Here is a 13282-nt window from a genome sequence, read left to right as displayed (position 1 = left end):
GGGGAAACATCCAGAAGGAAATTTAATTTTTTCTCCCATGCCTACCACATTTTTATTTAACAAAGCATTTTTATTAAATAGACAAAAGAGTAAACAGAGACTACAATGCTACAGAAGCTTCAGAATAGGAAATGCAGGTAATTTCTAGTATGGAGCAAATACTTCCTTCTGCTTTTTGGAGGAAGGTGGGATACAAATGAGAATCAAGCAGTCTTGTTACAGTCTTGTTAAATGCACTTTTGTCAGGTCTATGGTATGCTGACTTTAATGTTCTTCTGCTCAAATATGGTGCCATGGAATGAAACAGGGAGGCTTCTGAAGAGGCATCTTTTTAGACAGAGAGAGTCCCTAAAGAAACCTCATGGCAATGTAAGGTAACTGGTAGCTGAAGAGATGTGAACTGGAGAAAACCTAAAGAAAGACAACCCCTAGAGGAAAATCTCTTTTCATTTCCCAGGAAAACTCATGCTTGGCAGTAAGTACTATACAGGCAGTGGCAAGCCAGATTTGATTTTAAAAATTATTCTCCATTACCTACTGCAAAGGTAAAATTCCACTAGTGTTTTGCTGGCCAAATCAGCATGCTGCTTTCAAACATGACTTGCTTTTCTAACCTAGAGAAGGAGAGCTGAGCCTGCCTTCTTTGCTGGAAATGAGCAAACAATAGCAAGCAAGTCTATATATATACAAACAATTATGTTATAATTTATAATGAAAAAAACTCTACCATGGCTCCACAGCTAGACCAGCCACAATCAGCTTGTTGTGTACTAGTGTCTTTTTGTGTAGCTTCCTTTGGCAGAGGGGTCTTCATTGAAAACAACAGTTTTGTGAGTTCTCCAACACACTGCCAGTTCCACTTCACCACATAAAAGACAAAATCTTAAGTCAGGAAAAGAAGTTAAGTCCTAGACCACCCTGATCTTAGTTGGCCTGAAAACTCAGAAAATTAGCACCACTTTGTTTTTCATCAAATAAGCAAAATCAAATTAAAGAATATACTTGTTTTCCTGCTGAAAATGTACCTCTATGTCTATGCATGATCCATGTGCTTAGAAATATCTGACCCAAGGAAGTGTGGGGGGCCTGTTGAAAGTTAATAGGACTCATTAACGTGGGGAGACAAACAGTGGCAGCCCCACTGTTAATTTTGGATATTGCCCACAGTAAAGTTTTCCACTAGCTTTCAACTGTGTTGTTTCTCTACTTTCTTCTTGCCAGTCCGTAGGAAATAATCAAGTATATCCTCCAAAGGAAGGAAAACCAAACTGACAGACTAATATAATCACACTCAAACCCACATATACAGTGCTGACACTATCAAACTGGTTTGCAGATAAGAGATTTGATAGGTGATTACTGCCTTTGAGCTAAGAAACCCTATGATAAGCAGTTCCTATGAATAAAGTTCTCACTATACACTGTGCTTTGTGGTGTTGACTTCATTATTATTACAACAATATCTGTTGGGAGGGAGGACACAGGGGCTGTAAAAACAAGGCAATGCTCATTTCCTTTAAGACTACAATATAGTTAGTGAAAGCACAAAAAATCCAAAGGTAAACAGTCTGGCTTTAAAAAGGGGGCAATATCCAATTACAATTATTAGCTAAGAAATCGTACATATCTCAAGAAAAACCCCTTGCCTTTCCTACCTAGCCTATGACAAGCTGAGTGAACCATTTTGACTGAAAGCATTAAAAAAAAGTACACCAAACAAGTATTTTTATCAAATTTTATCAAATCAAACAATTTATAGTATTTTAATAACTATGAGTAGCATAGTCAATGAAATTGATACAAAATAAAATGCTAGAATTCAAATGGAGCTGTCTACTTCCCCATCTCTATTCATATATGACTTTGCCTGCCAGTAACACGCAATTAACATCAAATTGATGAGCTTATTAGCAGAGACTTAACACCACAAAAACACACTTGATTCAGTATTCAGCAAAGCCTTGATAATTAACTTGTCTATCAGGAGGCTGATGAATGGGCATTGCTAATGGGATTTCTGTAGTTAAGAGGCAAAAAGATGAACTAAAGGAATCTGCAGTGTTATACTGCTTACCTGTGACCACAAAGCAACATCTTAAAAGGCACTGCTTACAAGTCCCTGCCTTCCAATATAAAAGATGCTGCTGCCGAGAGTTCTTGACTCCTCCACTTTGTTGGATCCAAAATAATGCATGCCATTTTTCTGTGGGTTAATAAGCCATGACATTTGTACAGGCTATTGGAGACAATTGCCATGTAGGAAAAGTGCTTTTTAAAGCATATTTCATGTATGACAGCCTATCCTGTACAAGTAAAACCAGAAAGAAGCTAGACAATTTTTTTTTGTAAGGGTGTTACCAATCTCCTTAAGAAGCAGACACTGGAAACCAGATCCTGCATCTAAAGGAAACCAGGTAGTAGGCAACTCTTATCACTGGAGCACCGTGTAGAGCAAAGCAAGGACTTAGTGGGAATACATGCAACAGAAACTTTGCCTCTTGGAGCACAATTATCAGTCAAAGAATAAATGATGATTTATTCAATATTATTAATACTGCATCTCCTCACTACTCCTCTACATATACTGGGAGGGATTGTAGGCACCCACCTTTTGGCACAGTTAATATCACCTCTTTCAGAAAGTAAGAAGTTAATGTTACATTTTAAGGAGGAAAGTCACAAAGGAGAAAGAATGGCAAGTGACAGGCAGGGTGATTGCTCTGCACAGGGATTCCCAAACTGGTGAAGGACCCTGGGTTTCACTGGTGGCAGTGTTCATATGACACTGGGAGTAATGCTGCCCTTCTGCAGCATGGGTTAACCAGAGAGCAGCTGCCATGTAACCACAACATGTTATCTAAAAAACATGGCAAGTAAAAGGTATTAATTGCTTAAACCTCTAACAAAAGAAAGTGCATTCATGTAGAGGGGGTGATAGTGGTTTTCTGCTACCCTCCCTGAAAAGCTGGCTCCTATTGCAATAATTTATACATCGGGATTCTTTTATTTTACAAAAAGTATTTTGGATTTGTACATAGAACATTAATTTAACAGTTCCAATTGACTTAATATATTTTGCCCCTTCCCATAAGCCTTTAAAAGTTTTTCAGATGTTGACATTTGTTCAGGTAAGAAAGCCATTTCTTCATTTAGTGCTCATTTTAGAGGTTCTAGGTGACCTGTGTCTGGATACAAAATATTAGCCCTATCAGAGGGTGAGGAGGGAGACCTTTGTGTTTTAAATGAGAGCCATAATGGCAATACTTGGCAATTTTCAGACCAAATGCAAACACAGTTTTTTGACAAGAACACTTAAAGATATTCTGAATTCCCATGTGATATGGAAACCGCACTAAAAATATTTTAACCCCTTGTCAGCCAGAGTTAGAAAAACTTCAAATAGTTTTCTTTCAACAAATTAATAAACTGTCAATAAAGACAGCTTCTGTTTACTCTCAAATAATTTATTTAATGTTAAAACAATCCTTAACTCTATCTTATTTGTACTTTCAAAGTAGTCTGAGCAAGAGCATTCTACATACAGGAAACTATTTTAACTAGAAGAATTCTACATATACGTATAGAATAAAATAATTTACATGTGTATATATATGCACATACATATCTTTCTTTCTGAGCAAAACCACTTGGAATGCCTTAATCCTGGCATGTCAAACTGGGAAATGACCCATAGCTAAGCTCCCTAAGCCCATGGAATATGGATTATAGCCAACAAGCTCCTTCTCTATGGAGTGTCATAGATGGTGACACAAAACCAAACACTCTGAAAAGAACTCATCACTTCCTCAAACTTAGTTCACTCTTTTACCTCTATTGCTGTAATAACAAGATGTCTCCAGCAATTTAGGGCTCAGCTTTATAGAAATGTTTAAGAAACACATAAACACATCTGAATTCCAGTTAAAAACAAGGTAGCATGAGCATAAGAGGCACTGAGCAAGCAAAAGGAATGAACTGAGACCACGTGAGACAGGTGTCAAGATACTTCAGAGTTTGTATATACCAGTTTTTATGAAAGGCCATGAAATTTAATATAAATTTCATGTAGAATAAATACTTAAGAAGTTAAAAATACCACGTGTGTAAAGGAAGAATCCAAATGGGCTTGCATGTAATGGAGTTGACTGCAGTGTAAATGCAGCAAGTCTAACAAACAGATGGTTAAATAAGAACTAACAGTAAATAATTTGAAAGCTTAAGTAATTGATACATGACTATTTTCACTTAATCAACAAATTACATTTGATTGTTTAGTTGTGTAAGACAGAATGTGTATCAGTGTCCAAACTACAATTTCATCCAAAGATACCAAATTCCAGAGGATGACCTTTGCAATCACCATGGTATCATGCAAGACTCCCACCAAGACAATTCATTCCATATGTAGCTTTATGTTGAAAAGTAACTGAGCTAATTTCAAGATTTATTTTTAAAATGCAAAATCTCTACTTGTGGGCAGCTAACACTATGGGTCTTTCCAAATACTGTTGGAATATCACTTCTGAAGAGATGAACTGATCAGCATTGTAGGCCACCAAAAAGAGAATTTATTGCACTGAGCTGAGCTATGTAATTATAAATTACACATAGAAAAAGCAATATAAATAATAACAACAAGGAATGTCACTGATCTTAATCTAGTCTTTGTAGAAGTGAAGGTCTCTCAACAGCTGACATTAATTATTCTTGCAGAGCAAGAGCAAGAACTACAAAAGCTTTTCTATTTTCTCACTTCTTTCTAGTAAACTGCTTGCTTCAGCAGACCAAAGCCCATGCTTAAGCTCTTGGTATACACCAGTTTAGAGTCAATAAATGTTACCTAGTAACTACTGTATCCTGTAGAAAAGCTGAGCAGTCTGAAAACTACATTGAGTTCTAGGCAGGGAAAATTTGTAAACTGTCTTAAGAGTTTCCAAATGTATTGGCAGAGGTTTCTGTGCAGGCATGCATGTGTGAGGAACGCCTAACCTATGATGTGCAAATAAATAATAATTCACCCTTGATTAAGTAATGAGTTGTGTACCTTACATTTGCAAAAATGGTAAAGAATCACAGCACAGGATGACATGGTTACTAACACCCTAGCTATTAAATCTTGCTACTAAAACATTAACTACAATATAAAATACTCAGCAGTATTGTGATTTTTCTACTTCGTTTTTTTTCCGAGTTTGAACGCTAATATTCATAAGAGAATTATGTCATTGATTAAACTCATAACCACTTTCTGCCAAAAAGAAAATAAACACATTGGAATGACATCTGGCATTAAGTCTCTGTTTCCTTAAAAACATGTTTATACTTTCTGTTTCTCAAGACACCAAGGACAACAATAAAATCTGTACTCTGACAAATTTTACAGCACCAAATTAGTACGAATTAGCGCTTGGAATTTTAAACATGAAAATACTGTACTGTCAAGAGCTCTCCACCTAAGTGTATGCACACAGCTTCCATCACCAAAGTATTTGACCTACTTGTATTACTACTAGGAGTGACTAAAAATTCCAGTTGCTTTTGCTAAAATATTAATGTTCTCTTTTTTATGGTAGCTGAAAGGACTTTTAGTCAGATAGGCATCATAAAGGTAGTTATATCCACTGATCTATAGGATGAAACTGAGGAAGTGTTAACAATTTTTGGTTATGGATTGATTTTGTGAATTTGTTTGGTTTGTGGGTTTTTATACTATTCTTTATTATGAATTTAATTCAAATTACTCTTGAGATTATGTGACATTAATCAGCATCACAAAACAAAATTTTGACAGTTCTGAGATCCAATGTTAGCATCATGGTTTTTACATCAATGCTGAAGCTGTCTAATTTCCCAGAAAATTGTGAAATGTTGGACAGCTGGTGCAAAAACTTTGTGGCACAAAAAATCTCAAGAAGCAAGATTTCCCTCTCCAACACTATAATAAAAATGAATTTAATAATCTTTCAGATACACTTATTTTTGTCAATTCAGCTATTCTAAGACAACAATGCTGGTACATTTGCAATTTTAGAAGGATGTTTACCCCAGACATCTTAAAAAAGAAGAGAATGTCCTCATCCTAAAGAAGAAAAACGGCTTCCTCTTTTGGGAAGGGTCACTGAAAAAAATCCTAATCTTGGAATTTAAATGGTGGAGGTTAATAAAATAAGACTTCTAACTCAGTATGACAAGTACTTTACTCTTAAATCTTGAGAATAAGTTATGCCAGAAGGATTCAGCAAATTCTAAGAGGTAGCACCCAACCTCGGCAATTTTAGACCAGGGCCATGCAAAGAGGAAGGACATTTTTCCTTGGGGCACATTATGGTCCTATTCACACTATCTGCTGGGTACTTTTAAACTAAATTTGGAGGCAAAAATCCCTGCTCAGTAAATACATTAATAATATATGTTAAAAACAGCAAGGTTTTTTTCTCTCACAGTGTCACGTTTTGTTTACTCTGGAGAGAGCTCCTCCTGTGCTTTTGCATTTCATGGGCCCAAGAAAAGGACCAGCTAGCGTGGCAGAGCTCAGAAAATGCAAAAGGCTTAAGTCCTTTAACTCAGAGGTTCAAATCCTCTCCCCATAAAGACATACATTTTAGGGGAACAGGGAATATAGCTAAAAAGTATGGAGTGGCAACAGTCTTTCTTTGTTCCCTCCCTAAATATTAAATCTTCACTTGCAGGGAAACAAGGCGGTCACATGAGGAATACTGGAGAGTTACAGGCTGTGTGATGCAGCATTTGGTCTCTGTTCCCTTTCCCATTTATCAGTTTTATGGATTGTTAGAATGAGAAAAAATAGAAAGAGGATCTCAAGAGAAGAAAAATGCAATGGGGTAGGATATCTCCTCGGTAAATAGGACAAACTGTTTCAATTCACACAGCATTTAAAACTCCTCAGTAATGAAAGCTCTATCGTGTGCAGAGGTAGAGCAGTAAAACACAGAGAAAACTTGTGATTGACAAAATGAATCACTTTGATGCATTACTCTTAGATCATGATCCTCTTTCCTTTGAGGTCAACACCATGATTCCATTGAAATCTAATTTCACTCTCAAACTGTTCATCCATCCCAGTAGAGAACAGCACTGTGCTAAGTATGCAGCTGCGCTTTTAGCAGACCTTCAGTCAAAATCAAACTTCCTTGATGCAGATGTAAAAAATTTAATGAGCCAACATAAGTCTGGAAAAATGCAGAGATTTTAGTTATGACAAAATAGTAAAGTGGGCTGTTTTGACCTCTAGCAGACTATTTTTTGAACTGAGTACTTGCAATTGAAAAGGATAAATCAAGGAATAGAGAGAAAAAAAAACCCGAAAAGGTTATTCAGTGTAACAGTTAGATGAAAGGTTTCTTATTAACAATGTGTTTTTTTTTCTGAAAAGCACAAAATAGATTAAGCAGAGAATCATGAGAGCCATCAGAGAGATGCAGTAACAACAGAAATTCCAGCACTGTGCAGATTTATTTTTTTGGGAAATCTGAGATTCTAACATCAACTGTTTTTTACTGCATTATCTCCTTTACCATCAGCTGGAGTCTGACATGCATCCATCAGCAGAAAATCTAGAATTCCTACATTGTCAGAATCTAACAATATTAGTCCCAATAGATCTTTTACAAACAGTTGTCTTCAATGTTGTTCCAATATACAATAGAAACAATACTGCTTTCATGTTGAAACAAGTACTTTTTATTGAGGATTCTTTAAGATTATTATTTTAAACTATATGAAACATAACAAATATGCTAAAGAATTTCTCAGTAGTACTGCTGAAATAAACTATCACAGCACCAAATTTAGTGCAGTGTGCTATGTACCAGCCATTCACAAAGTAATGCCCTGGATGATTTTTTAAAAATAAAAATATCTCTAATGTCTTCTGGGTCTCAACACTTTACTTTCCCTACAAACCCCTGTAAACAGCGCAAAGACAGGCCATGCACTCAGAAGCAGATAATGCATGTCAGATTTTGTCTTCAAAATAGTCTATGTAATTCAAACTAACTGTTGCTTGAACTCCTGAAAACAAGTATGTGCTTAAGGAACAGTTAGAAATGCTAGCCTAGAAAGTTTGCTTTGGCTAACACAGTTTACCTTAATATGATGGTGGAAGGCAGAGGGTATAATCCAAAGCCACCTACGATTATGAGAGTGCTTGTTAAACATTTCTTTTTCATGAAATATGTAGTTTGGTTGTTCCTTACCTCTGTTTCCCATTCTCTGCTGATTTACTGCATGGCTTTTATATGGGCAGCTGTCTGTTGTTGTGAAAACAATGCTGAGCTTGCAGCTTTATTTTAATTCTAAAGCTGAGCTGGTTTTAAGATGGAACTTAGCCAGCCTCTGAGAAGAGCTATTGTGACATGACTCACTGTGGGAGAGAGAAGGGGACTATGGGCTGTCAGTCCCATCCTCTACAGAAAAACTAAAGAATGGCTAGAATGAGTTCTTTTACCTGAGGTGTTTCTCCTTTTTTTTAATAAAGAAAGTTGCCTATGATACTCCAAAATATTTCAGTCTTACCAAGAGACAATAGTTTTGAAAGTGAATTTAGACAAGAGCTTGCTACTAAGTTTTGCAGTTTTTTGCTTTCCAAACCTTGCAGGAAGCCATTGACTACAAAGCTATGAAATGAAGTATGGGCATATTCTTCTTGAAGGACCAGGGACTGTACCCTGCTGCCAGAGATGATGAGGAGAATCAAATTGGTTGGTTGTTCCAGACACCTGATTTTTACAGAGGTATCTGGTTTTCACTCATTTAAAGATGACTCATTAACTTCATTGGGAGTTTGCTCATCAAGACATGCCTCTTGTTAGGGTTTCAGAAGATGGTTAAAAAAATAAATAGTACAGGAAGAAAAGTTTTGAGCTTTCTCTGAATTTCAGCAGAAATTAGCTTTACTAGGTTCTTAGAAAAAGCTCCTCCTTTGTTTGGTACATCTCCAAAGGTTAGTAGGATAAAGTTCAAAATACCACTAACTCTTAATTTCCTGAGAGCAATCCAAATGTGATAGAAAATGGTATGTAAATAATACTGTGGTCACAGACAGGATGCCATAAAAAATGTGGTGGTGGGAAAAACTGACGTTAGATGACAGTTTTGAACAAGAGAAACCTCACTCTCCTGGTGCATGGAATTTCCAACTCAAAAAATTAAACAAGTTTTACACTTACATAGTAACAAACTCCTCTCTGCATTTGATTCAGCACTTTACCTCAAGAAGCATATAATGATAATGATAATGATAATGATAATGATAACAAGAACAATCCTAGGTAATGCCAGAAGTTATATCTTCTTGAAATTTCATATAAATGTAAAACACTCACCCAATTCAGATTACTTATATGCTTCACCTTTGATGCCTACTCTTTTGTTTATATAATTCCTTAGACACAGCTATAAAAGAATAAATATGTTGGTTCCCATTCCTTTTACCCATTTGGTAATAAGGAACAGCTCCTTAGCAAGACATCCCAATGCACTTCTTCATAAACAAATACAAGCTACAGAATGCAATGGAAAAATCAAAACATTAAACATACCTGCAGAAGCAATCGCTCAAAGGCAAGGAAATTGTCCCATTTGGAAGTCTGGGGGTGTTTCAAAGTCTGGACTGTGGCCAGCACAAGCTGTAGAAGACCACAGTGGTTCTCCAAAGCTTTGAGATTGTTTCGGAAAAGCTGAATGTATGAGCTGAGCTGTTCAGGGGTGACTCTGCCTGTAGAAAGGAAAACAGGACACGGCATTCAGTGGAGACAAATGCAAAACTAAATTTTTTAAATTATTGTGAAAAGGTTACAGAGAACTTTAGAGGCCTCTCCACTATGGGTCTGATCTTAGCTTTGCTGCAATCACTGGCAGATTCAGCTGCAGCAACAGTTCAGGACAAAGACTTACATCATCCATGAATTCTGCCTTGAGATATGTAATATGGCAGGTTTTTAACAATGTACAACAGATGGTGACATAAAGGGTAATACTTTTGTTTTCAGACAAAGAGGGACATTCATTTCAGCTAGGGAAATAATATTTGATGACTACTTCTAAACAATCTTTCTGTTTTTACCAGAAGTCCAATGGGAATTTGTGAGTTTTTTACCTTACAGCAAATTCAAATCTTCTCACCACTTCTGAGGGTACATTTTTTGATTAGTCTTGACTCAAGAAACAGATATAATGTTAGTGATGCAAGGAATGACTTTTGGAGCTGTTCTTGGAAGGGACACATTTCCAAGGTGTGACCCTTCAGTTTCAGACATGCAGTAACCACGGCATGATTTCACCAGCTGTTTGAAAATAAACACCCCAATTCCCACACATGGTCCTGTAGATCTCTTCTTATCAGAAGAGCATGAGGGGCACCATTTGGGCCAGATGAACACTACAGGATTAGCTGTTTATCCAACATTAAAATGGCAGCTGAACTGCTCAAGCAACTTCTAATTTGGAAAGGATCTCTTTCAGGAAGGAAGGCAGCTCAACTATCCCAAGAAAATCACCACAGATGGCAATTACACATGCCATCAACAGACAGGCAAAAATGGTGTCAAAACACCATCCTAGCTGCAAGTCTGGATTACAACCCAGGCCAGGGCTGGTTCCTGGAAGCCTCTGCCAGTAACAAGTCATCTTCCTCAAGTAAACCAGACCTAAAAAGCAGGGATATATGAGATAGAGTGAGGAGGATCCTTTAACTTAAATAGGACAATCTTTGGTGCCAGGAAGACATGAGGGTGTCCTGATTCCTAGTGGTTCATAGCTTACAACACTGATCATTTCAGTCAGAATTTTTCCATAAAGGAAAAAATCTTGTAAAACTGCCACTGTGTTTCTTCTCTGTGTTAGGTTATATCATCAGTTAACAAGGCTCCCCATCTGCCTTCATCCTTTCAGTATCATATAAATGGCAAATAAATTATTCCAACAGTGAATAAATGTTGAAAGCTCTTCCTCTTAGTCAGTGATATCAAGGGCTGTCTTTGGAAGAGCATTTAGATTTGGGAAAGCTGCTAAATAAAGCAAAAACACACGGGCTCTTTATGTGAATTTTAATGGAAAGCATCAAACTGAAAAGTCAGCAAATTAACACACAAATCAAGCTGACACCACTCAGTGAGCCAGAGGGCTGACAAAAGGCTTCCACGGTTAGCCCACATAGGCTAAAACAGCAACCATGGCCATGTGTGTTTTTAGACTAAACACTGGAGCTTTCAGTCTTGTTTTATTTCTTTTAAAGCTGTGTCAGGCAGATTTACACCGTGATTTGAAAATGTCAGTCCATGATGCCTTGCAGCATACCTTTGATAATGACTGCATTATTACCCAGAGCAGTGCTGATATATTGTAGTATATTCAAAATCTGATAACTTGCTTCAACTGAGAAAACGTGCAGTTGCCAGCCCTTCCTTCATATGAATCAGAAAAATAGGAGGGCTTTCAAGACTTCTGATTTCAATTAAAAAAAGAAATCAAGAGTTTTGTTCCACATTGTTCCTTGTGAAAGAGAATCCAGATGAAGCACCAGATCAGTTTGAGAGCCATTCAGCACTATTTTAGATAAACAATCAAATTCTTTCCCACCCTCAGAATACCACCAAAAGAAAGTCCAACACATATGTAAGTACAAGGGAAATCCTGACCTTAGCAAGTCATTAACAAAACTTATACTGGCATTAAGGAGTGCAGCATCTCATCTGTGATATTTACAATACCCCTAGAACCACTCAGATCCAGGATTTGAGAGTTCCAGCCAACTTCTACACAGCAATCTCCCTGGACAGCTGGCTGATAAATATAGTTCCAGTATTCTACTATTCCAGTAGCTGAGGAAAGGAACTTGGGAAAGTAATCGGTGGTAATCAGCAATTAGATGACTTTTCCTGAGGCCTAAATCCTCATCATCTTCCCTGCTGCTTGCTCACAGAGGGAGATTTCAGCACAACAGACTACTGCTAATCTAATTTCAACCCTACCAGCCCTTTGGGTTTTTGAAGTCCCTCTGTTGTTTCGAATTGTTTCATTGCAATGTCCCAGGTAGGTCCTAAGAAATCAAGAGGAGATCTATTTCAACCACATCATGTCTTAACTGTCATTTTGTTCTCTTAAAGCATCTTTCAAGGTTCGCAGGCAGAACACGGCAACTACTGGCAAAAGGACTTCAGCGCAAGTGTCTTGTCCTGCTCTCTTCTTCCTGCTCCATCACATTCATGCACCTCTACAAACTCTAGATCCATGCAGAGTCAGAAGTCTGTGTAGGCATCAAAGCCTGACTGTGAGAAATACATTATGCTGACAAAGCACTTGATAATTTTTAAATTCCTGGATGGGAAAAGGAAAATCTTGACCTCAACCACTGTTAGGATTTAAAAATACTGATAATCTTTTGAATAAATACCAGGAATACCATATTGTCTAAGAAATAACCTTTGCCATTAACAGCTATCAAGCAGAATGCGTGAAACAGGTATATTTGTCCCAAACTCAGTCAACTACATCCCAATACAGAACTTGAAAAAATGACATCTACTGAAAGCAATATTAAAACGAAACAAAAACCAACCACACACACACACACACACATAAAAGCAACTACAAACCTCAACAACAACACCACCACTACAAATTACCCCAACATTTTGAAGCCACAAGACTCTTCACAAGTATAAAAGAGAGGATAAAATCAGTAAGGTAGTCACTGGGAAGTATCACAGAGAAACCCAAAACTTAATAAAATATAGGAGGATGGGGAGCAGGTAAGAAAAACAGACTGATGACGTGAGAGAACTAATTCAGCTAAAAAACAATGAATGGCTAGTTTGGCACAATCAACATATTTGTGCACTGAAGAAATAATCTTTGGAAACAGAATGAAATAATAATGCAGGGAATGAGACTGGATATTGCAGAAACATGACAGACTAGTGGCCAATCTCACTACTGAGGGACCTGTCCCATCCAAAAACCACTGAATATCAGTGTGATGAAGCAACCCTGTGTTCTAGGGCTCTAATAAATGGAAGATAAAAAGTAAGACATAACAGAGACTAGACTAGCCTAGGAAAAAAGAAATCTAGCATTTGTGTCAAAGAAATTATGAAATTAGTTACCTTATTTAGCTGATATAAAGCATGTGAAAAGCTTCAGGACAAATGTCCAAGAAAAAAATTCTTACCCCTAAAAATGGGATAAAATGCAAAGTACATTTATCAAAGAACATAATGTCAAATTGAGATGTAACCAATTAACAAATTAATTATAATAAAAA

The 13282-nt window shown here is 37.0% G+C and overlaps 1 protein-coding gene across 1 annotated transcript in view; it reads right to left on the bottom strand.

Annotated features, from left to right (window-relative positions):
• The window catches only part of SCFD2 (sec1 family domain containing 2), a 183932-nt gene that overhangs the window by 126857 nt on the left and 43793 nt on the right, over nt 1-13282 (bottom strand). The window contains exon 4 of the mRNA XM_066548432.1: nt 9561-9736. Within this exon, the coding sequence (XP_066404529.1) occupies nt 9561-9736 (176 nt within the window). The remainder of the gene's footprint in view (nt 1-9560; nt 9737-13282) is intronic.

Source organism: Molothrus aeneus, chromosome 4 (genome assembly GCF_037042795.1).
Source record: "Molothrus aeneus isolate 106 chromosome 4, BPBGC_Maene_1.0, whole genome shotgun sequence".
Classification (NCBI taxonomy): Eukaryota; Metazoa; Chordata; class Aves; order Passeriformes; family Icteridae; genus Molothrus; species Molothrus aeneus.
Note: the sequence above shows the minus strand (reverse complement) of the source record. Positions and strands in the feature narration are given on the sequence as shown.